General features: G+C 36.2%; 1 protein-coding gene across 1 annotated transcript; it reads left to right on the plus strand.

The window, feature by feature from the left end:
- The first annotated feature begins 22,999 nt into the window (after nucleotides 1-22,999).
- On the plus strand, nucleotides 23,000-25,163 carry LOC110884676 (protein DMR6-LIKE OXYGENASE 2). Its single transcript, XM_022132399.2, has 4 exons — nucleotides 23,000-23,787; nucleotides 23,867-24,102; nucleotides 24,412-24,742; nucleotides 24,825-25,163. Exons 1-4 carry the CDS (start codon nucleotides 23,572-23,574, stop codon nucleotides 25,068-25,070), a joined length of 1,029 nt encoding a protein of 342 aa, XP_021988091.1. The 5' UTR covers nucleotides 23,000-23,571; the 3' UTR covers nucleotides 25,071-25,163.
- The last annotated feature ends 210 nt before the right edge of the window (nucleotides 25,164-25,373 follow it).

Here is a 25,373-nt window from a genome sequence, read left to right on the forward strand (position 1 = left end):
ATTTTAACTAGTCTAGTGAACTAGTTAATGATAATTAAAGTCCCAATCCCTAATTACCCCACTAATGGATTACTTTAAACTCCTAATCACTATAATTAGTTTAATTACCAAAATATCTCATGATTAAGCATTAAAAAATCATATTACCCCCCTTTTTTTCATGTTGGACGGTCATGGTGGGCCCATGGCCTCACCATACTAGTTTGAAAGATGAAAGATTTAAAGTATGGTATGAGTATGGGTGTTGATTGAAGTGGGTGTTGATTGAAGTGTGATCATATCTTACCATATTTAACTTAATTGAAAATATATCATATCACTTCATTCTTATCACATTCAAAGCACCTAAAACCCTTCTTTGTGCACCTCTATAATCGGCAGCCAACACCCCCTATCAACCCACTTTCAAACCTTCAATTACTTCATATTTTCACCATATTATAGCCTTTACAAGATCATCTATACTTGGTACATGCATGGAGTTTCACTAGGAGCATCTTTGGAGCTTATCTTTCTTCTTATTATCTAATCTAGCTTGTGCACTTTGTAAGTCTACTAAACACCATATTTATGATTCTTATTACTAGTAGATTATTATTGTACAAGTTGGTGATCTTGAAATTAAAGATAAACATAACCAAAAACCCTAATCTCAAACATAATAAACACTAAATATAAGTATATTATATGTTGATTTATTAGATTAGTTTTAGCTAGTTAGCATAAATATGTTGCTTAGTGTAGACTAGTTTATATTATCTTGTGATCATGTTAAAGTAGAGTATTAAATATTATGATTTTGTAAGAACATGGTCAAAAAAATAATGATCTAAACATTTAGATGTTTAGATCTAAGCAAGATCATCACCTTCATAATCCATGAACTTAAACCATAAACTTGAAAGTAATTTTTAATAAATATAACTTTTACAAGTTATTAAGGACATGATTTGTGATATAAATATTTTTAAAAAGGTCACATAAGCAAGTTTATATGCATGGATGAACTAGTTAAGAAGCATGAGAAAATGTGTTGGTTTAATGACCTTGTAAAAAAATACATAAAGTGTCATTATTTTTTTAGAAGCATGGTAAAATATATATAAGTTCGTGGGGGAAAAATGAAGGTGTTATGAGTTAATGTATACATGCAAAGTTGGTTATTAAAAACTTAAATTGCAATGGGTGGTGATTTTGGAAAATTGATTATTGATTTAAACGCGTTTTTATAACGTGGGAAACGTCATAGTTTTAGGGGAAACTATGGCGAATTTTTCTAAAAATCTAATCGCGATTAAAGAGGGGATTAAAGGGTGATTAACAATGTTAAACGCGATTAGTGGTCTTAAACGTCATTACGGAAACTTTGATGAGAATATTTAAGGTTTAAATATTCAAGAAGTTCTTATGAACTTAAACTTATTTTTTTTTACAAAAATAAATGGGTAAAAATATAACAATGTGTGAGTATAATTTTTGGTAAGAAAAATTATATTTTGAGACATATCAAGTATGTGTATATGTGCTATATATGTGTATGTATTAGATACCTATAGGGTGATCAAAATAAATACACAAACATGTTCCTACATGGTCCAAGAAATGCTGATAAAATCGGACAATTATATAAAATGGCCGAAATGGAAATACATAACACTTGATGACGACAATTTGGGCGCATCGACACCGTAAACAAGTTACTACAAAGTCGAGTCTAAAATAACATATTTTAGACGTTTAAACGAGCACATATGTAAGTGACCTATAACAAGAATCCGGAAAGTCGAAAACTATTAAATTTACCATGTATTTTTCATAGGAAAAATGAACTTATTTAAAGTTTGCTACTTGGTAACATTTTGGTAAAATATGCAAGATTATATTAATGGACTCATAAAGTTAGAATTGGGCCTATCAAAGTTAGTAATGGGCTAGGCCCAAATTCCTTAATACATGGGCTAGGGCCCAATGGCAATATAACATGGGCTCGGCCCAATAACAATAAAACATGGGTTAGGCCCAATAACATAGATAACATGGGCTCGGCCCAATAACAATAAAACATGGGTTAGGCCCAATAACATAGATAACATGGGCTCAGCCCAATAACAATAAAACATGGGTTAGGCCCAATAACATAGATAACATGGGCTCGGCCCAATGACATGGGATCGGCCCAATAACATTAAAACATGGTTAGTTACGATAACATAGATGACATGGGCTCGGCCCAATGACATGGGCTCGGCCCAATGACATGGGCTCGGCCCAATGACATGAGCAAAGGCTCAATGACATGCGTGCACTGCACGAGGACGTGTGAAGAACGAAGCCGATCACACATAAGTCAATACACATAGAATACATGAATACGCTTATGAATTCAATACGAATAGAATACATGTATACACATAACAATCGAGCGAGTAAACTATCAACGCTCTAAAATACAAAGTTGTTCCAAAAATGACAAACGAGAACATAATAAAGAATTTAAGATGAACAACTTGTACGAGGTCCGAAAGACCTAGTGTCTAATGAGATTAGTACACATGTAGGTTATTGACACGTACGGGCGCTCACTTCGATATCATAATACATGGAACGCAAACTTGTGAGTTCATGTCCCTCCTTTCACTGTTTTCAATGTTTTGTTTTCAAAAACATCGAGGGGAAATACATGCTAAAACTATTGGTATGTTAGTTACGGAGTAGTAGATAACATGATCAATGTGCATAAGTAGGGAGATAACATTAGTAACCATTAATCACTTAGTGACCAAGGTGCAAAAGGTGTAGATCTATTGGGCTTGAGGCACGCCCCACTCCTGGTTGGTATACCCTGGAGTGCTTTTGTGATCCCAAATGATGAAAAACTGTTCTCGGTTTGGTTATTTACTTATGGTACATTATGTCAGGGGCTCGCTACCCACTGATAGATCCTTAACAGACTCCATGTATGAATCAGAACATACCATGATTACAAGATTTCATTTTCATGAATACTACGATTACAAGATTTCATTTTCAAGAATACTACGATTACATATGATAACAAAAACTGCATGAACTCGCTCAACTTTTGTTGACTTTTTAAAACTACATGTATTTCAGGAAACAAGTCTTGAGCCGGTGATACATGATTGGATGCAATGATAACCTTTCTTATGTCACACGCAACACGCTTCCGCAACTAGCAGGGTGTAACACATTTCATCAGTATCCTGACCAGGATATTTGATCAGGATATTCGAAACATACCTTTCAAAATAAAAACATAATAAATAAGACTAAAAGGTCAGTTTATTATTATTAGTCCAAAAGATTGTATTCTTGGTTCGTCTCAAAAAGAGACCCATTCACCAAGAACACAATTAAGTTTTTAAAGCATATTTACATAAACAGTTGAAGGCTTCGTCCTGAAAACACAGGATCCCTCCACCTTCTACTGTCAAACTATTCTACTTGCAGGAAATTAAAATTGTTCTAAGTGCAGGACGGCCAGATGATTTAGACCCTACAAAATACAGGTATCATTAAAGACAAACTAACCAGGATACATGTTCAGTATATGTATACGGGATACAGGATCTGGATACTTACCTTACTAGGGAAGGAGATCATGGGCTCGATGGATTCCATGAAGCCAAGGTCACCATAAGAGAAACCTTCGGCAGCAGCAGCAGAGGGCTTAGAGCTGATGGCAACATATGGCTCCTTTTTCACCAAGGCAGTCTTAGAAAAGCTGTCAAACTCCTCTAGATCAAAAGTAGCAGGGTCCTTGATGGAATCTGCGTAAAAGGGAGTAATTCTAATTTCATTACATGATTGTATTCTGAAGTAACCAAACCTATGCATGAATATTTAACAGATATCCTTACCAGACATGTTGGAATGACTAAAAAAAATATATCTGTTGGAATCAGGATATCCAACAGTTATATTTTTGGGGACAATTGTTATGGGTGAAATTCTGAGCCCATATCCTGACTTTGTATCTTGATTTTTTATTAGTTGTATATAATCAGGATATCGGATCAGGATACCTGATCAGGATACCGTATCAGGATATCGGGCCAGGATATTGGTAATATCCTGAGGCAGTATCCTAACTATTACTAACGATTGGCTTGTGAAACGTTGGTTGCAAGGTACCAACGTTAAAAGACATGATCTACCTGAAGATTCGCTCAAGGTGGTTGAAAAATGGACGTTGATGGTGGAAGAATGGGTCTTGTAACGGTCAGAATAGAAGAAAGGCATATTCCGCGAGAATATCGGATGTTGGTCAATGTTATTGACATTGTAACGGTTATATGAGCTGAAGACCCGGTTTTATAGTTAATAAGCACGTGGAAAACAAGTAGAAACAACCCCCAACGTTCAGAATGGAATATTCCCAACATCCCGGAATAATAGGAGAGTTGGTTTGTTATTTGTAACTATAAATAGATGATAAATCAGATTGAATAGGACACAACACAAACACTCCCTGCTCTCACACTTTTCTTTCTCGAAACTTTCACTCTCACAACAAACATTGTAACACCTAGTGATTTGATCAATATCCTGCACTGTATCCTGATATTTGAAGCAATAAGAAGAACTAGGCAGGTGCGATTGTCAGCTCCCGAGGTTTTATGCCGGCGATCTAGATTGATCAAGGGCTTTCCTCGTACATCTCGTGTCAACCCCTTTACTTTTTGCTTATTGTTTGATCGTAGATACAGCTCAATATCCTGAGCTATATCCTGAAATTGTTTTTGTAAACAACTTAACAAGCATATTTTTCACGAACACTTCTAGCACACTACCTCACTTAACTAATTTGATCACTTAATTACTTAGGTAATTTTTGACCAAAACAATACCAGGAATTCCCTAAGGAATCAACTCCAATTTTCCACCATAGAAATGTCCCAGTGCACACTTACAAACTTTGATCTATCCTTTAAATTGTATGATATATGTCCCCTGTTTTTAACATAGGAGTGTAGATACAGTCATACTTTAGCTTTACTGAATAGATCCTGAATATCCAGGGATCACCCCTGATATCCTGGGATAAACTCTTAATATGCTGGGGATAAACCCGGGTTTTCATGCGCTACAGGCGAGAGTGTATAAACTCCAAGTCTTAGAAAGGTGAAAACCTTTAAACCTTACAGGGTATGAAAATACCCTTTCGTGGGGGAGGGTGATCAATCCTCATATACCTTTAGAATCCAGGATATTGTCAATAGTAACGAAATTGTCAGCCACTTTTACGTGAACTGGTCCCGTTACCTTGAACTATCCCCAGATGACTTGCGCTCCAGTCGGGGTGTTCAAACCCAACTCGAAAGAAAGGTGAATACCTTTAAACCTTTGAAGGGATGGGGATCCCTTAAACGTGAGAGAGGGGGCCAATCCTCTAATCTTCCGAAATATCCTGAGCGTATATCCTGGAGCTATATCCTGACACATATTCTACAAAACAACCTTAAACTAAGGTGGGTGTTAACTTGGCTAACACCCCTCCGATGCCTAAGTCAGTATTGGGTTCAAGATAATAAACGAATTCAAATATATTTAAGAGAGATAGAACACATACCATTCTGAGATAGAAATTAAATTCTATTCTTACTTTTAATAGAGCTTTAAGTGTATAGCATTCCAGGATCTTGGTAGCATATCCCCCTCCATATTCTTAAGTCGGTACGCTCCTTTTCCTGATTCTGATTCAACCTCATATGGTCCTTCCCATTTTGGAGCTAGTTTTCCATTAGCAGGAATAATGGTATTTTGAAAAGCCATTCTTAACACCCAATCCCCAACTTTGAATCTTCTGGTCCTTATATTCTTGTTGTATGCTTTGGATATTCTTTGTTGATATGCTGCCATCCTTAGTCTTCCTGCATCTCTTGTCTCGTCTATGGTGTCCAAATCTCGGCACAAAGCTTCAGGATTCTGCTCAGGATCCTGGAGGATAGATCTCGTAGTAGGTATCACCATCTCTGTTGGGATCACTGCTTCTGCTCCGAATACCAAGGAAAATGGTGTCTGACCAGTTGCATTTTTTTACCGTTGTTCTATCGGCCCACAAAACAAAAGGTAGTTCTTCTGCCCGTCTTCCTTTTTTAGCTCCTAATCTCTTTTTCAGGTTGTTGACTATTATCTTGTTTGAGGATTCTGCTTGCCCATTTGCTTGAGGATGTACCGGGGTGGACGTGATCATCTTGATTCCCCAACTTTTGCAAAAGTCAGTAGTTCTCTTGCTTATAAATTGAGATCCATTGTCACAAATGATTTCAGCTGGTACTCCAAACCTGGTCAGGATATTCCTCTTTATGAAGGATACTACTTCTTGATCTCTGACTTGAACAAATGCTTCAGCCTCCACCCACTTAGAGAAATAATCAGTCATTGCCAGCATAAAGACTTTTCCTCCTGGGGCTTTTGGCAATTTCCCTACTATGTCCATTCCCCATTTCATAAATGGCCAAAGGGAAGCTATAGGATATAGTGGTTCAGCTGGTTGATGTAGTATGTTACTGTGTCTTTGACATGCATCACATCTTCGAGCATATTCCGTAGCATCTTTCCTCATCGTTGGCGAATAGTATCCTGTTCTCAACACCTTTGAGAATAATGACCTGCCCCCAGTATGGTTACCACAATCCCCTTCGTGTATATCCTGAAGCACTTCCATGGCTTCAGGATCCTTCAAGCATCTTAGGTATGGACCTGCAAGAGATTTCTTATACAAAATATTATTTATAATGGTGAATCGGGATACCTTCATCCTAAATGCCTTAGGATTTTCGTCTTCAGGAATGTGTCCTTCCTTGAGATATCTTATGATTGGAGTCATCCAGGACCCAATATCCTTTTCAGGATCATGACCAGAATCCTGAATGCTTGTTACTTCTTTATCCTTAGGATTTGTTGCAGGATACAAGATATGTAGTATTGGTATTTGGGTTCCCTCCGGTATCCTGACCGATGATCCTAAGTTTGCCAAGGCATCTGCTTCAGCATTATCCTCTCTTGGTACCTGTTCAAGTGTAAAAACATCGAAATATCCTGCTAATGTTTTGAGAGTATCGAGATATTCGATTAACTTCTCACCTTTAACTGCATAGGATCCATTAAAATGATTAGTGATTAACAAGGAGTCAACATGTACTTGCAAACTTATAATATTCATGTTCTTAGCCAATTCTAATCCTGCAATCAAAGCCTCATATTCTACTTCATTATTAGTGGCAGGAAATTCACATCTAATAGCCTGGGGTAATATGTCCCCCTGTGGCGATTTTAGTAGTATACCCAATCCTACTCCTCTAACATTAGATGCTCCATCAGTGTACAATGTCCAGGATCCTGAGGATTCTCCTAATTGTTGAACTTCTAGGTCTACCTCATCCTGAATGTCACTACTGAAATCAGCCACAAAGTCGGCTAGAGCCTGCGACTTTATGGCATTCCTAGGTTCATATACTAAGTCATAAGCACTCAACTTCACTGACCACTTAGCCATCCTACCGGACATCTCTGGTTTCCTAAGCACATTTTTAACAGGATAATTAGTTTTAACATGAATCCTCTGTGTCTCAAAGTAATGTCTATGCTTTGTTGATGCCATAACTAGAGCCAATATCAAGTTTTCTAAATGAGAATATCTAGTTTCAGCATTTAATAAACTTTTGCTAACATAATAAACAGGATACTGCTGACCTTCATGATCCTTTATAAGGACAGCACTTACTGCGTTCCCTGATACTGCAAGATACAAGGATAATGGTTCACCATCCTCAGGTTTCATCAATAGGGGTGCAGTTGAAAGATACTGCTTCAAATCCTGCAAGGCTGCTTCATGCTTCTCTCCCCATTCGAATTTCTTGTTTTTCTTCAGGATATCATAAAATTCTTTGCATTTCTCGGAGGATCTTGAGATAAATTTGTTTAGTGCCGCAACTCTCCCTGTTAGCCTTTGAACATCCTTCATGTTAGAGGGTGATTTGATATCTAAGATGGCTTTGATCTGTTCCGGACTCGCTTCTATCCCCCTTTTAGTTACCATATATCCTAGAAACTTTCCTGCCCCCACTCCAAAATGGCACTTGGCAGGATTTAGTTTCATGTTATATTGATCCAGGATATCAAATGCTCCCTTAATATCCTGGAGGTGATCCTCGGCCTTTTTAGATTTTACCACCATATCATCGATGTATACCTCCATTGTGTCCCCCAGCTTATCTTTGAACATCATATTCACCAATCTCTGGTATGTTGCACCTACATTTTTCAAACCGAAAGGCATAGCAGTATAACAATAAATACCTGTTGGTGTCATGAAGGCAGTATCCTCTTGGTCCGAAGGCTCCATTTAAATCTGCTGAAATCCTGAGGATGCATCCATGAAGGTCAACATTTCGTGGCCAGCGGTAGCATCCACCATGGCATCAATATGAGGAAGAGGAAATGGGTCTTTGGGACAAGCATTATTCAAGTCTGTGTAATCTACACAAACTCTCCATTTCCCATTCTTCTTTTGAACGGCTACCACATTTGCCAGCCACTTGGGAAATTTGACTTCTCTGATCATCTTGGACTTCAATAGTCTTTCAACCTCTTCTTGAATAATTATGTTTCGTTCTGGAGCAAACTTCCTTCTCCTTTGTTGGACAGGCTTGAAAGACTTGTCAATTCCCAGCTTGTGAGTAATAACATCTTTGGATATACCTGTCATATCCTCATGCTTCCATGCAAATGTTGACATCCTGCATTTCAAAAAGTTAGTAAGCTGATCCTCAATATCTTGAGGGATATTGGTCCCTACGAGCACCGAGATATCCGGATTATCCTGGTCCAGGATAATTTTCTTAACATCCTGTTCTGAAGCCTCTGCGATATCCTGGGCTCGTATCTTTAATTGCTATGCTGCATTGGGCTTGGTTGAGGATTTCATCGAGGATGGGTAACATTCCTTTGCCTCCTGTTGATCACTTTCCACCTTGACAACCCCCCAAGGAGTAGGGATCTTGATACACTGATGATAGGTTGATGGGACGGCCTTCATGTCATGGATCCTTGGCCTGCCCAGTATAATGTTATAGCAGGATAGGGAATCCATCACACAGAAACGTTGTATCGAGTTGACCCCTTCAACATATACTGGTAACTTTATCTCTCCCACGGTATTCCTAGCTTCTCCACTGAAACCGACGAGCACAGTAGACTTCAAAGTAATGTCCATCGGAGATACATTCATCCTCTTCAATGTTTCCAGCTGAATTATGTTGACAGAACTATCGTTGTCCACCAATATCCTGCGTACAAAATGGTTAGCAACATATAATGTTATTACGAGAGCATCATGGTGAGGATCCTGCACAGTATCCCGGTCACCACTGTCGAAAGTGATCACTTTATCAGTTGTAAGGGTCGTCATCCTGGCTGGTTTATCTCCCCTTTCAGTCTTAGCCTCCTTTGCATGCCTCTTGGCCGCAGAATACGAAGTCCCACAAATGTCGGATCCTCCTGAGATAAAGTTGATTATCTTGGCATCCGCAGGAGGTGATGCCGCTCGTTCAAGATCCTTCTCCGTATCCTGACCCTTATTCTTCTTTCTTCCTAGGAGATCCTTCAGATATCCCTTGCTCAGGAGATAACTTATTTCTTTTCTTAGAGCAATGCAATCCTCAGTCACATGACCAAAATCTTCGTGGAAGGCACACCATTTGGATTTATCCTTCCAATCAGCTTTTTGTTGGTTCTTTCGAGGCCACCTGGCTTTGTCTCCTAAACCCTGCATAGCATACATTAATTCTGGAATGTTAACAGAAAAGCAATATTCAAATAATTCAGGATATTCTTCAGGATCCTCGTCTTCAACAGCATTCACTTACTTGTTATCATTTCTACCATATGGCTTAGAGCGGTATGGTTTGTACGAGGATTCTAACTTCCTGTTAGTTGATTCATATGTTGAGGATGCATTCATCGTCTCTTGCATTTTCTTATAATCCTCCAGCCTGATATATCTCAATGCCCTGTTACGAGCTTCATCCAGATTCCTGCAGGGATTCATCACAAGATCCTGGTAAAATTGGGAATCTTTCTGCAATCCCATCTTGAAAGCCTGCACAGCTGTTGCGACATCAAGGTGCGGGATATCCAAGGATTCCCGGCTAAACTTATTCACATAGTCCCTCAAGGATTCCTGAGGTCCTTGAGTTATCCTGTAAAGATCACTGGTTAATTTCTCAAAACTCCTGCTGCAAGAAAATTGACTATTAAATAAGTTAACCAAATGAGCAAAAGAAGTAATTGAGTGAGGAGGAACGTTTAACAGCCATTTTAAGGCTGATCCTGTTAAGGTAGAGCCGAAACCCTTGCATAAGCATGCTTCCTTAAGTTCCGGAGGGATAGGATTGATTTCCATCTGTTCCCTATACTGGGCAATATGCTCCTCAGGATCCGTGGTTCCATCATAAAGCTTCATGTTGGGAGTTTGGAATCTTTTTGGGATTTCAGCATCACAAATAGGATGCACAAACCGAGATATCCTGTGGCTATCCTGTGATACTTCAGGAATTGGCTGAACCACCCCAGGTACACTGGATATCATATCCTTTAGCTTCTGAAGCTCCCTAGACAATGCTGATGTCACAGCTGTATCCTGCAAAGATCCAACACTGTTAGTGGCAAGAGTATTATTATTATTAGATACGTTACCAGTCTGAGGATCCTGGCCATATCCTTAAACATATCCTGAGCTCCTCACAGTTGACATCCTGATCGATGAGGGTATTTCAGGAGTATGATTCTGGGAATGATTAGGCACAATATTCCCCATATTATCCTCAGTATACACAGCCGAACTGAAGTTCAAAGTTCTGGGTTGTAGAGAAGTGACGATATCTTCACTGGATCTGCTCGAGCCAGCTTTTAAGAGTTATATTTCTCTTAACAGCATTTGGTTAGTTTCCTGTTGTTGCCTCATTTGTTCCTGCACACTTCCAAATAAGGTTAGAATTTCATCATTAGAAGCTAAAACGGGAGCAGATCCCTGAACGCTCCGGGTAGGGATAACATCCTGAGGTTGTGAAGAAGCTGGCATCCTTGGAGGAGGTGGTGGAAGCACCGAACCAGTAGTAGCAGAAGTTATAGCAGACACAGTGGAGGAGCTCATGCTTGATCTTGTGGCCATTGCAAATAATGTGGCAAAAAGTTTTGAAAACAGAAAACTGATTAATGATTTCACAAAGATTTTTAGTAAAGATAGCACCACTTGCCCCACGGTGGGCGCCAAATTGTTTTGGTCAAAAATTACCGAAGTAATTAAGTGATCAAATTAGTTAAGTGAGGTAGTGTGCCAAAGAGTGTACCGGAAATATGCTTGTTATGTTGTTTGTAAAAACAGTTTTCAGGATACGGCTCAGGATATTGAGTTGTATCTACGATCAAACTATGAGCAAAAAGTAAAGGAAATGACACGAGATGTACGAGGAAAGCCCTTGATCAATCTAGATCGCCGGCATAAAACCTCCGGAGCTGACAATCGCAGCTGCCTAGTTCTTCTTATTACTTCAAACTTCAGGATACAGTGCAGGATATTGACCAGATCGCTAAGTGTTACAATGCTTTGTGTGAAAGTAAAAGTTGCGAGAGAACAAGTGTGAGAGTGTAGTGAGTGTAGCTGTGATGTCCTATTCGATCTGATATACCCACCTATTTATAGTAACGAAATATAAACAAAAATTCCTACAAATATGGGATGCTCCGAATATTCCATTATGAACGTTGTAGACCGAGTAATGCGGCTTCAACGTCTTCATTCGAACGACTTGGACCGAGTCTCCCGGAGAAAGGGTCTTTGTGAACGTTGCTCCATCTGGACGCGTACTCCTGCACATAACCCGTTAGTAATCCTGAGGATACCATTCAGGATGTTACCAATATCCTGAATGAGCATCCCGGGTATGAGCAGATATCATACAATCAAGATATAACTCAAGATATTTCCCAGGATATGGGCTCAGAATTTTACCCATAACAGAACCTTAGAGTTGGAATTTTGTACTTGTATTTTGACTATGGACCTTAGAACACTTTTAAGGTTTCAGTGGTTGTAAGGTGAATAACATCTTATTTTCCAATTCCAAAAATTTATTTCTTTGTACATATGTTGCTTATCAACACACTCATTTTACTTTGGTACTTTTGAGTGTTATAGTTGATTTATAAGGCATTAAATTGTACAAGTGAAAATTTTAGTATGTAATATACTGGAAAATGCACTTATTTCCATGCGTATGCCCTTAATCTTATGGGTCATGGTACTATATATTATGATGTATTCATGAATGCCACTTAACCTTATAGTTTAGAATTTTTAAATGAAGGCATGCATCTTAGGAGTTCATGTGATTATTCCACAGATAATAGATTAGTCTTAGGAAAAAACTTAATCTGGAATAACTTTAGTGATAACATTTTGTTAGAGGGCTAATCCTATAGAAACTTTAAATAAAGCAATTCATTTTAGGTTTAGGAATTAGAGTGGATGAGATATATATTTATAGAAGAAAAATATAGTGAGTAAACTTATGGGTACTTAAAAAAATAAGGCAGACAAAATGATCATAAGATCAATGAAGGATCATTAATATGTGGATTATAATTTGAAGAAGTTGTGATATGTCTATTACTAATATCAAAATAATAGACTTAGTTAAAAGTTTATTTAAACGAAGACAATTCAGCTTTGGCCAGAAGTGTAATCATTTAAACGTGTGTGCAAAGTAATCGTAACAAATCAGCTTTGGCCAGAAATGAGACAATCACTTTAGTTATGTACTTGTTAGGTATGCTAGACATAAATGAATTAAATCAGCTTTGGCTAGAAATAAGAAATTCACGTTTGTAATGGATACTTAACATAGCTTTTATAATACTTGAACAATAAATAGATGCATCAAATCAGCTTTGGCCAGAAGTGATACATCAGAAGTTCATTCAAGTTAAGCTATTTGGTTTTGTAAAAAGGTTATCTAATTCTAATTAATTAAGTGTTTACAAAACCAATTATTTAATAGCAAACCACCAGTTAGCGCGGACCGAGAATAATTGTTCACGAGAATAATGAGTTTTCGAGAAATGATGAGTTCTCTAGTTTTCGAGTTCTCTAATTTTCTTATGAGATCTCGAGTTTTTGTTTTATGAGATTTCGAGTTCGTAGGTGTTCTCGGTAATATTTGAACTCGTAAGTTCTCAGTAAAAAATTTAACCCGTAAACCTGATCTCATGAAACCATGAGGTTGATCCGATAAGGCAGTTTTGATTTCGAATCTTTAATGATTTGAGGTGTATCCAATTTTTTTAATAGGAATTTAAGTATATCCGAGATTTCATAAGAATTCGAAAAATATTAGGATTATCAATTTATTAGATTTCGAAATCTTTTTAGAGATATAGTTACCCACAAAATAGGAAAAACAAATTACAATCCTGATTCTTAACCAATTATATAGTTTTTTCATAATAAATAAGAATGATTCGTCAAGAACAGTCCTAAGAATGTTCAAACTTATCTTCATCATTATTCGATTTATATTAAAAAAAGAGTGAATTTCAAGGATTGTCCTTTATCTTTATATCCATTTTCAGGCGCTGTCCTTCATGTTCAAAATTGACGAGTTTTGTCCTTTATGTTTTCATATCATACACGTTTTGTCCTTTAGGCCTAACCCAGTTAGTTTTTTCAGTTAAATTTGGTCATGTGCTTTGCACATGAGGGCATTTTTGTCAATTCAAAGGTTGCAGAAGCTTTGAGCTGTAAATCTGCCGTTGAACTTACCTTTGAATTGACAAAAATGTCCTCATGTGCAAAGCATATAACCAAATTTAACTGAAAAAACTAACTGGGTTAGGCCTAAAGGACAAAACGTGTATGATATGAAAACATAAATGACAAAACTCGTCAATTTTAAACATAAAGGACAGCTCCTGAAAATGGGTATAAAGATAAAGGACAATCCTTGAAATTCACTCTTAAAAAAAATATAAGCTTTACACCAATCGGTTATCATCACAAAATAAAGCAATGAAATTCTATATACCATAAAGTAAGAAAATGACTATAAAAGAAAACTTGTAAATCAATTTTAGTTGCATCACAGCAACTAGCTCAATCTTTATCCAACATAATGGATTTATTTAATTTAGAACATCAAGAAAAGTTATATATGCGGTTTGCATAGGATTTACAACATTCAGTGGAACCGATTTTCCCATGAATTTATATATACTCTAATTTTCAACATTTGTATGCTTAAAGAGTTGTACATTGTGCTTAATATTAGTTTTGGTGTATCACTTTCTATCATTGGGTAGTGTGGGCGGTGGAAGGGCACATAAGCTCACAGTCCTCGTCATATGAAATCCACAGACCATTTTCTCACACAAGTCGGGATAGAGAGAGAGAGATTGGGAGAAAGAGAATCCGGACATCCGACCACACTCCGCTGGCGGCCAGTATCGATTAGGACGGTGATGATAATAGGCGTAAACGAAAATGAACACAATGGTGGTTCCGGCGAATGGTATGGTGGCGCATCAGACCCGATCTCCGAGACACACAACTAACGCTAAAGCTCATCCTAGAGCTCGGTGGTGGAAGATCTGCTGTTCGATGAGATTCTGTTTCAGTTGTGTAATCCCTAATTTTTAGTTTGTGATTATTGCTTTATTTCTATTGTTTGCTTGATGCTGGTGAGCATCAGCTCATCTGAGAGTTTTTTTAGTTGTTATCTGGTCAGATTATTCGTCCGCTTGCTACAATCTTGTGGTTTAAGAAAAACGAAAAAGTAAGGTGTAATGTTGCAAGTTTGCAACTGGTTTGAAAGATTAGGGTTAGGAGATTGTTGGTTCTGTGTTATGTTCTCATAAGGTAGAAAAGACGAACTTGCGTCTATAGATTAACTTTAGGGTTTGTGTATGTTCATCGTATAAAGAAGAAGTAGAACAAGCAATTGGTTATGCAGCAGGTATAATAGAATATTAGGGTTGGTGTTTGTTTGTAAGTTGTAGAATAAGAATAAGAAGAAGAAGGGTGAATGTGTGTTGGGTTTGGGTTTTAACAGAAAAACGAATAAGAAAAGTAGAGTGAAGGTGACGTGATGGCTGTTGTTACTTAGGATTGCTGTTGTTAAACGAAGTAGAAGAGGAAGTTTTGATATTTATGAATGCAGTTTGGTAGGATTGCTGATGTTATTCGGTTTAACCCGATTCTCCCTATGTGAACCGATTACCCGCCCATTGATTTGCAATGCAAGTTAAGTTAAGTTATAGTAATTAAACGGGTTAGTCGGGTTAAGGTTGAATTATTTAATTGTGGAGTGTTAATGCTAGGAATTCATAGTTTTAATCAGACACTACACACTGTTTGTTTATTAGTCCTAAGTTCAATCAACTCATAGCTCTGCAAGAAGCAGTTAGCAAACTAACTTTGTTGCATCTAAGCTAAGTGTAATAATGCATGTAAAATATATATAACATGTTATACATTAATACTTTTTATGGCCTTAAAACATACACTTGAAATGTGTGCATTATGCTTTCAAATGATTTTTTATTATGAAATTTGCAGTCACCAAAAATCTGGGCTAAAAAGAATTCAAGAATGGAGGATTCTTGAGAGGGATTTGTCTGGTTTGTTTTTGCTAACTCTGCAATAATTTTTAAATTCTTTTTTTAACATTTGGGTTTATTCATTTTTGTTGTTTGGTTGCAGATATGATATATAATAGGGTTTACGAAGGGAGAATGGACTTTATAACAGTTGTGATAATAGGAGTAGAAGGGACTCTATATCATGATGATGGTCTTTTTTCCTTTGATGTGTGCTTCTCTAAAAACTACCCCAATTTGTATGTCTTCATATATATATCTTTTTTTCCCGTTTTCATCATGTGGTTTGATATTATAACAGGATTGATACAGTTTATAACCAATGTATACTTTCAACCTTTGCGGGAAAGGTCTCTTTATCCAATTTTAGTATACTAAAAATTGTTTAAAATGCGCGTATTTATGAAATCAACGAGAAACCTACTTGGTTGATAGCACGCGGTTTAAATATATGGAGTTTGGGTATGTGGCTTTTGGCTTGATGGAGCAGTGCAATGATACAAGTTCCAAATAATGATTGTATCTTTTAAATTACACTGTATATACACATTAGTTTTCTGATGTTTTTTAGAATTGAAACTAAATAGAGGAAGTTTAGGGGGTTGTTTTGTGTCTTACTGAATTTGGAGCTTGGAAACTGGAAAGTGAAAAAAGTAATTGAAAATCGTGTTAATTGACATGTTTAATTTGGTTGGTTTATTGTACTCAGAGTTGCTAAACGTATATAGAGGTTCAAATGGACAGTATCCATTTTATGGAGCAAGTGTTGGCATAGCTGGCGATGGTATGATTGATTACTGTTGCAGGTGCAGCCGCCGCTTTCTACTTGTATCTGTATCTGAACTTGGCGGAAGGTGGTCATAGAAGCTAAGCCCCTGTTTTATCGATGTACAGGGTGTTCTCTGTTTACCAAATAATCACATAGGAAGTTTACAAATTAACGTTGTTTGTCATAAGGAGATAGTACGTGGATTGCTAAGAAGTTTATGTGTGAAGATGTTAAGACTGGAGGTTCAACGTGTTTATTAGTGTACACAATTATTTATATAACGTTGTAGTTATAGTTGTTGCTCAGATTTTGATGACGAAAGAAGTATGATAAGCTTAAACATAATTGGTGTAAATCTGATCGATTGCACGCCAATTTCGTTGCCCGCAGCGCAACGCGCGGGTCACTTTTCTAGTTCATATTTCAAAGGCAGGTAGGGAATTCCAATATTTTAGAATATAAAATTTCTAAATAAGTTAATATAAAAAAACGTCAATTTATTTATGATCCAAGTTATCGACTTCTCCATAAACTAAGTTATGTGATTCTTTTCTTGATCGAATTAACATAATCAACATTGCTCTGATACCACATGTTGATTATATTATAAGAGCATGGGTAAACATAAACCCTAATTAAATAAATTCAATCATGAACAATAAAATAAGATGTGTGTACCAGATTAGCCAGTAACCACATCAGAGAATGAAGTAGACGTCATGTTCGTCAGATTAGTCGAGTTCCCCTTTAGGGTGTATAGTTCTGATGGGTTTATGTGTTCTTGATGAACACGGTTATGAGAGAAAGGGGAGACGAATTGATAGTGATGATGTTATTATAATTGTCTTAGCATAAACCCTCTCTAGTAATCTTTATTTATATACACCCAAGGGGAAACCCTATGTTTATCTACTAAGGGTAAATACGTCCATCAAATATTTACCAATTAATGATATAGGGGTAATTAGGTCAATGATCAATATTAGATAAATGATAATAATGGCCACATAATATATTAAATATATAAATATATTCTTACACCCATCTCCTTTCCTTCCTTGACAACTTACAAAATTGGTCTATAGAATGGTTCTTTATTAGTTCTTTTTTTGAACGACCAACAAAAGCCTCATCACCCGGGTAAACCCAATGGCAAAAGGCCACCCACGCCTGCGAACGCAGGTGGCGCTGGTGACCTGGCCTACCACTGTTCCAGAGGAAACCCGCAACCTGATGACCCACTTGGCTCAACCCAGAGCATTTTGCTCCAAGCGAGGCGAGACTCAAACCCTTGACCTCCACATTGGAAGGTCGTGGGGTTGCCAATGCACCAGAGGGTCATCGGCGAAAATGATCAGTTTGAATGCACATATGAATACCTCTTTATATTGGTATGTTTATCTGAAAATTTTGGTTTGTTTGGACCAGGTTTTGTAATGCAAGTTTGCCAAGTGATATAACTATTGTCATTGATAAAGTGATGTTCCATCTTCACAAGGTAACTTTTCCTCATATTACATGCAATTACAGATATCCACATTTTGGTATTGCAGTTTTGACCCATTTTGAATGGGTCAATTTGGGTTGTGTTTTATCTTAAAACCTTTACCTAAAAGGTGAATAAGTCATTGGTTAGCACATAATTAACGCATTAATCATGTATATAAAACGGACGAAAGAGTGTTTACGGGTCAACCCAGCCCATCCCATACTAAAAGTGATTCGCTTTAATTCAAGCCTGTTTGGCCTGTGGGGCAACATGCTCATCTTGTTACCTCTGTTAAAGATCATATGTTTTCAAATAGTTTTGTGTGCGCTCATTTTGATCACAAGATTAGTGCATTTATTATCATTAGATTTTGATTTTAACTATGTTCAGTTTTATAACAAAGAGCTAGATTCTAGAAAATGCATTACCTTTTGCAGCTTGTTTTGTTATGGAGAACATGACTATTGAGGCGATCATCCATCAAATCCGGAACCACACCGCTGCCCAATAAGACACAGTAGTCAACCGGATTATGCAACTAGTTTAAGGAAACTGTTCAAGCTGGCCAAAAGTAGTCCAAAATGTTTGTTTATTGCAAAATTAGATTACAGTTTATGAAATTAGCTTTCTTAGTTTTTGCGGGTTTGGGACAATTATAGCCGCCCGATTACCCGAGCCCGTTTATGTTGGAAACTTGAAATTATTAAAATTATGGAATTTGTAGAAGCGAAGTTGAATATTTTGTATCGTTCAGGTTGGTTTTTTAGGTGAGTTTAAGATAGGGTTCGAGGTAATAATGGGCATCACACCAAGGATCTTATATAAGACCATAAATGGGTATACCTGATGGGTAACGAGTAATGGCTAACGGATACCCGACGAGTATGGGATCGGTTAATTATGACATAGTTTTACAATCGCATATGGGGCTGGGATTACGAAAATCTGTCCCGTACCCGACCCATTGCCATCCCTAAATTGATGGGTTATTGATATTCTCAAAAAATAACAAATTAATAAAATTTATATATGATAAAAAAGAAACTCAATGAACAGTGATTCTTTATTTATTTTTTAAATTAAAATTAGAATGAAATTAATAGTAACATCATTAAGAGATGATCAAATGGTATCGGGTATAAGTACCGGTCTCAAATTTATCAAACCGGTGTATTTTTGGTACCGGTTCTGCACAGGTATTCACCGGTTTTTACCCTCAAATACTAGTGCTGTACCAGTACCGACCGGTACCGAACCGTACCATGCTAGGTATATTTGGTAACGGTACCCACTTTTGGGGATTTCGGTAACGGTATTTTCGGTACCGGTTGGTACCGAGCTCATCAAATCCTGTAGCAACGCAGCAATGCAAGTAATTGCACCGTTTAGATTACTTTTCATACACACAGTAAGTAAACTGTACTTCGTTTGAATGAGGTTTTATATACACAACAACTTTTTTTGCTTTCTTTTTTGTCTTTTTTTGTAATGAATGAATTGTAGCATGTAAAATTAACTTGGATATTTAGAATATTGATGAGCAAATCGTATCAAATCCTGTAAACGAACCGGTATCGTATCGGTACCAAATTTACTATATCAAATCATTTTCGGTACCAATTTGGTACCCACCTTTTGGCGTTTTCAGAATCGTTAGTTTCGGTTCGACACCGGTCTAGCACCATACATGTATTTATTGATTTTTACCTTCAAATACCATACCGTATTGTACCAAGCATTTTCGATGCCGGTACCTAATTTCGATGATTTTCCGGATCGGTATTTTCGCTGCCGTTACCAGTACCGAGCTCATCCATATTTTAACGTGTTGGCATCGTAATAACTGAACTGAAAACAACCGAATTTCCAACGTGTAGGACGTGTGGGTCCTATTATTATATATTAGGTTATTTAAAATCGTTTTTTTTTATGACGGAGTGACTATCCTTACCACGTCATTTTATTTATGATTTGATATTCGGTATCTGTTTGCCGTTGCTGACACGCCTTTTGTAGTCATTGGGTCCTGCCGCAACGCGCGGCCAGAAAGTAACTAGTTCATGTAAGAGGATCCTGTCTTTTTTTTTTTGAGTTTTATTAGGCAACTGGTTGATTGAAAAAGTAATTGCTATTGCAGTTTGAATTACCGTGAATTTACGGAAAACGAGTACCACACTGTTAATTGTCGACTCCGCAGCAACGCGCGAGTTTTCCACTAGTACCTTTATACATTTAGGAAAATAATTTTATTAATGAATTTATCAATAATTTTATTTTTACTGAACTTATTAAACTATACATAATAAAATTTTAGATTAATATATGTATTTTTAAACTTTTGTATCATTTAATTTATTAATAAATATGTATTCTTTGCTAATAATAGTTCTAATTAAAATATAAGAATTTATAAAATTTAGAGTGAATTTCAAGAATTGTCGTTTATCTTTATACCCATTTCCAGGCGATGTCCTTTATATTCAAAATTGACGAGTTTTGTCCTTTATGTTTTCATATCATACACGTTTTGTCCTTTAGGCCTAACCCAGTTAGTTTTTTCAGTTAAATTTGGTCATGTGCTTTGCAAATGAGCGCATTTTTGTTAATTCAAAGGTTGCAGAAGCTTTGAGCTGTAAATCTGCCGTTGAACTTATCTTTGAATTGACAAAAAATGCCCCCATGTGCAAAACATATGACCAAATTTAACTAAAAAAACTAACTGGGTTATGCCTAAAGGATAAAACGTGTATGATATGAAAACATAAAGGACAAAACACGTCAATTTTGAACATAAAGTACAGCGCCTGAAAATGAGTATAAAGATAAATGACAATCTTTGAAATTCCTTATGGTGAAACTAATCATCTACTATAATAAAAGAAACCAACTTTTGGACACGTGTCATTCATTGAATGTATCTTTAAATCTATACTTATCTTATATTAACTAAATAAATAATAAATTAATATTAAATCTTATCATACTTTAATAAAATATTATCCTCAAATCTAAATTGTTAAATTAATATATTTTTAAAACAAATACCTCTCTTTCCTATTTATCTTATATTAAATATATAAATAATAAATTAATATTAAATGTTATCATAATTTATTAAAAATATAACTTTTTTTATTATTTGGTATACAAAACTATATTTATTCAACTCGTGTAAAATGCGTGGTTTTTAAAAATTTAACTTTTTTTATTATTTACTATACAAAGTTACATTTATATAACCCGTGTGATACATGAAGTTTTTAAAGATATAACTTTTTATCATCTGCTATGTAAAATTAGATTTATTCAACACGTGTAATACACGGAGGTTTTAAGAATATAATTTTTTTTTATTTGGTAGATTTTTTCAACCCAACTATTCACGGGTTTTTTAAAGATACGACGTTTTTAGTATTTAATATACAAAATTTCATTTATTTAATCTGTGTAATACACATGATTTTTAAAGATATAACTCTTTTTTAGATCTATTCAACACGTGTAATATACGAGATTTTTAAGGATGTAATTTTTTTTATCATTTGGTAGATTTATTCAACCCGATTATACACGAGTTTTTTTAAAAATACGACGTTTTTAGTATGTAGTATATAAAATTATATTTATTTAATCTATGTAATACACATGGTTTTTAAAGATAAACTTTTTCTTTATTATTTGATATATAAAATTACATTTATTTAACCCGTATAATATACGATTTTCATAAAGATATAACTTTTTATTATTTAATATATAAAATTACATTTATTTAACCCGTGTAATACACGGGGTTATCAAGTCCTGACCTAGTCTTTGAAACGACGGACAAGATTGTCCAGATTCGTGACCGCCTGAAAGTTGCCAGGGATAGGCAGAAAAGTTATGCGGATAAAAGACGAAAACCTCTAAAGTTTGAGGTTGGTGATAAAGTCCTGCTTAAAGTGTCGCCTTGGAAAGGGGTGATACGATTTAGTAAAAAGGGTAAGTTAAGCCCGAGGTATATAGGACCATTCGAGATCATCGAATGTGTAGGAACAGTGGCTTATAAGTTAAACTTACCTGAAGAGCTCAGTGGTATTCACAATGTATTCCACGTCTGCAATCTGAAGAAATGTCTAGCTGATGAATCGCTAGTCATACCACACACAGATGTGCACATAGATGAGAGCTTGAAATTTGTGGAAAAACCTTTGTCGATTGAGGATCGACAGGTAAAGAAGCTTCGAAGGAAGCATGTGCCTATTGTAAAGGTCAAATGGGATGCCCGCAGAGGTCCCGAGTACACGTGGTAGTTAGAGTCCACCATGAAGGAAAAATACCCTCACTTAATATAAGTTTTAATGGTTAAAACTCAAAATTAATTTATCAAATTTTATAATAAAATATTAAAATTAAACACTTTATTATAATAAATAAATTGACCATAAAAACAATTTGTAAAAGATTATGATGTCGTGAAGATGGAAGGATTCTCATATAGTGAATGTATTGTTTGGAAAAAAAAAATACATTTTTAAAGATGTATGCATTAGTGATATGATAGCCAACTAAACATATTTGTGGCTGTTTGTATTCCAGATCATCATGATAGCCTACTAAACATATTTGTGGATGTTTGTATTCCAGATCATCATATTTTATACCTTTTACATTAAATAAAAATAAAGTAAACATATCAATACATTGTAATATTAATTAATTGGAATATACAGGGGCTTTAATCGAACTATTAATATACTAGTAGAATGCCAATGAGCTAGTGGTGGAGTGGTAAGGGAGAGACCTTGTGTTCCAAGTGACGCAAGTTCAACTCCTACCCCTAGCATTTAGTTTCTGCGGCACCTGGTGATGATGGGAGACTAGGCGAGTAGGCGGCGATCGCTAGTTCGATCCTTGAACTGAGCGGGTTTTACCTCACCGCACTGTCGTGCCTTCGGGCGAGTGTTCACGGGCTTCGGCCCTAGGTGAGGGTTTTCCCCGGTTCGGAAGGCGAGTGTATCCCGATGTGGTGAATTTCGCCAGTAGCCCATTTGGAGGATTCGTTGGCCGTTCAAAAAAAAAATATACTAGTAGAATTTTTTTTTGTTATGCGGTGAGAATTCGATTTCTGCTAGTATCAGTTGAATTCGTTTTAGTATTGCTACGTAACCAAGCTAGTACTTGTCAATTGGCATAGTTTACGGTAACAAATTTGAATACAACTCCATTGTCAACATAATTTATATCGAAGTAAAATTGTGTAAAAAATAAACAAGTGAAAACATATGTTAATTAAAGGAATAAAACTAAAATTTTATATTAAGTAATAAAACTATATTCATTTCCCATCATTTACAAAATGTATTATACTTATGTAAAACTAATGTAAAAGTACGATTTCAAATCATTAGTATAATTTAACGATGTTCAAAGTAGTTACAAAACGTTTCAAATTTTGGCCTTATCTGTGATATTGTAATCCTTTGTTGGTGTGTGATGTGAGCACATGATACGTGGTTGATTGTGAAGATGATCATCATATTTGGCATTTCTTGGTGCATGTTCCATCCATCTGATCAGTGATCAAAATACACACTCAACTCCATTATGTGCTTTACCTTAGCAACTTTTGTGGACTGTTAAGTGTTTGAAGATGAACTCCGTTAAAGCATTAGCGGAATCGCCTGATCTCAGTTGCATTCCTTCAATCTACATAAACTCTGCAAACTCAACCGAGCCACCTGCTTCAGATCTTCAAGATGCAATCCCCACTATTGATTTTTCCTTGCTCACTTCTGATAATCCTAAACTACGGTCCCAAGTGATCCAGGAACTCTATTTCGCATGCAAAGATTGGGGTTTTTTCCGGGTAAGTACTTGCTTTCTTTTCTGAATCAGTCACTAAAAGTTATGGGGAAGACTTGTTTTAAAGTTTTTAAAAATGTTAGGTGATTAATCATAGTGTCACTGAGAGTTTGATGAACATGGTGATTGAAAAATCAAAAGAATTTTTTGATTTGAGAGATGAAGAGAAGAAAGAGTTTGAAGAAAATGGTGTTCTTGATCCAATTAGATATGGAACAAGCTTTAATTCTAAGAAGGATGAAATCTTTTACTGGAGAGATTATCTCAAGATTATTGTACACCCGGAGTTTAACTGCCCAAACAAGCCCTTAGGTCTCAGGTGATTGCTCTTTTCATTACGTGTATGTTAAAAATATTACTTTTTGTTTTTATGTATTTCAATATGTGTAAAAAATATAATTAAAATAGTTTTAAAGTTATAAAAAATAAACGAGTCAGCTCAATGAGCCACTAGCCGACTCAAGCATTTGGCAAGCCGAGATCGAACTAACATTAAAACTAGTGATGATAAATATGTCGATCAGGAGCCCACCCTGGTTTAGCTCTGCTCGTCTCGTTTAGAACCCTAATTCAAATGAATCGTTTACAAACATAATTAAAAGTCAAGGTCAATTAACATATGTTGCAGGGAAGTCCTATTAGAGTATTCGAAAAGAACTAGAGAAGTAGTAAAAGGGTTACTGAGTGGCATATCAACGAGCCTAGGACTCGACCAATGTTATGTAGAAAAAGCTTTGAAATTGGAATCCGGTTTGCAAATATTGGTGGCCAATCTTTACCCCCCTTGCCCACAACCGGAACTTGCAATCGGGTTCCCACCTCATTCGGACCATGGCCTGCTCACACTCTTGATCAACAATGGCGTAGGTGGACTTCAAATCAAGCACAAGGGAAAATGGGTCAATGTGAATAACGATCTTCCAAACTCGTTTCTTGTCAATACTGCTGATCAACTTGAGGTACGCATGTCTTTGTTCTATATAAGGGTCGGTAGGTTATCCTTAACGCGTTCATGATGTTTTTTTTTTCTTTTCATTGCAGATTTTTAGTAATGGGAAGTTTAAGAGTGTGGAGCATCGTGCTATCGTGAATAATGCGGTCACAAGATTATCGGTTGTTGTGGCAAATGGACCATCATTGGATGCAGTGGTGGAGCCAGCTTATAAGTTGGTGACCGAGGAAAGATGTCCGTCGGCATATAATCCGATGAAGTACAAGGAGTATCTTGAAATGCAACAAGGCAACCAAATAATCGGGAAAACTTGTTTGGACAGGGTTCGGGTATGAAGAACCAAGTTGTATGTTTATCATTATATATGATGCCCATGTGACTAACTATCAATTACAAAAATCATTTTTCTTAAAAAATAATTTATATCAGTAGCTACTACAATATAATAGTTACACGAGCATGAACGTTTACACGTAGCCTAACTGGCTAACTGTAAAGAAATGTTGATAAAGTGGATGTGGTTCAACGGGAATTTGAGAGAGAATATGGTTTGCGTTTGTATGATTAAAGTCCCCATTTTAATTTTTCTTTGAGGGGGATTGCTAAGAAATGGTAGAGGTCTGCTACCGCTTTGGCTA

This window comes from Helianthus annuus, chromosome 10 (genome assembly GCF_002127325.2).
Source record: "Helianthus annuus cultivar XRQ/B chromosome 10, HanXRQr2.0-SUNRISE, whole genome shotgun sequence".
Classification (NCBI taxonomy): domain Eukaryota; kingdom Viridiplantae; phylum Streptophyta; class Magnoliopsida; order Asterales; family Asteraceae; genus Helianthus; species Helianthus annuus.

Coding starts and splice junctions, on each gene's coding strand:
- LOC110884676 (XM_022132399.2), top strand. CDS start 23,572: ATGAACTCCGTTAAAGCATTAGCGGAATCGCCTGATCTCAGTTGCATT. Junction 23,788..23,866: donor AAGATTGGGGTTTTTTCCGG/GTAAGTACTTGC, acceptor TAAAAATGTTAG/GTGATTAATCATAGTGTCAC. Junction 24,743..24,824: donor ATACTGCTGATCAACTTGAG/GTACGCATGTCT, acceptor TTTTCATTGCAG/ATTTTTAGTAATGGGAAGTT.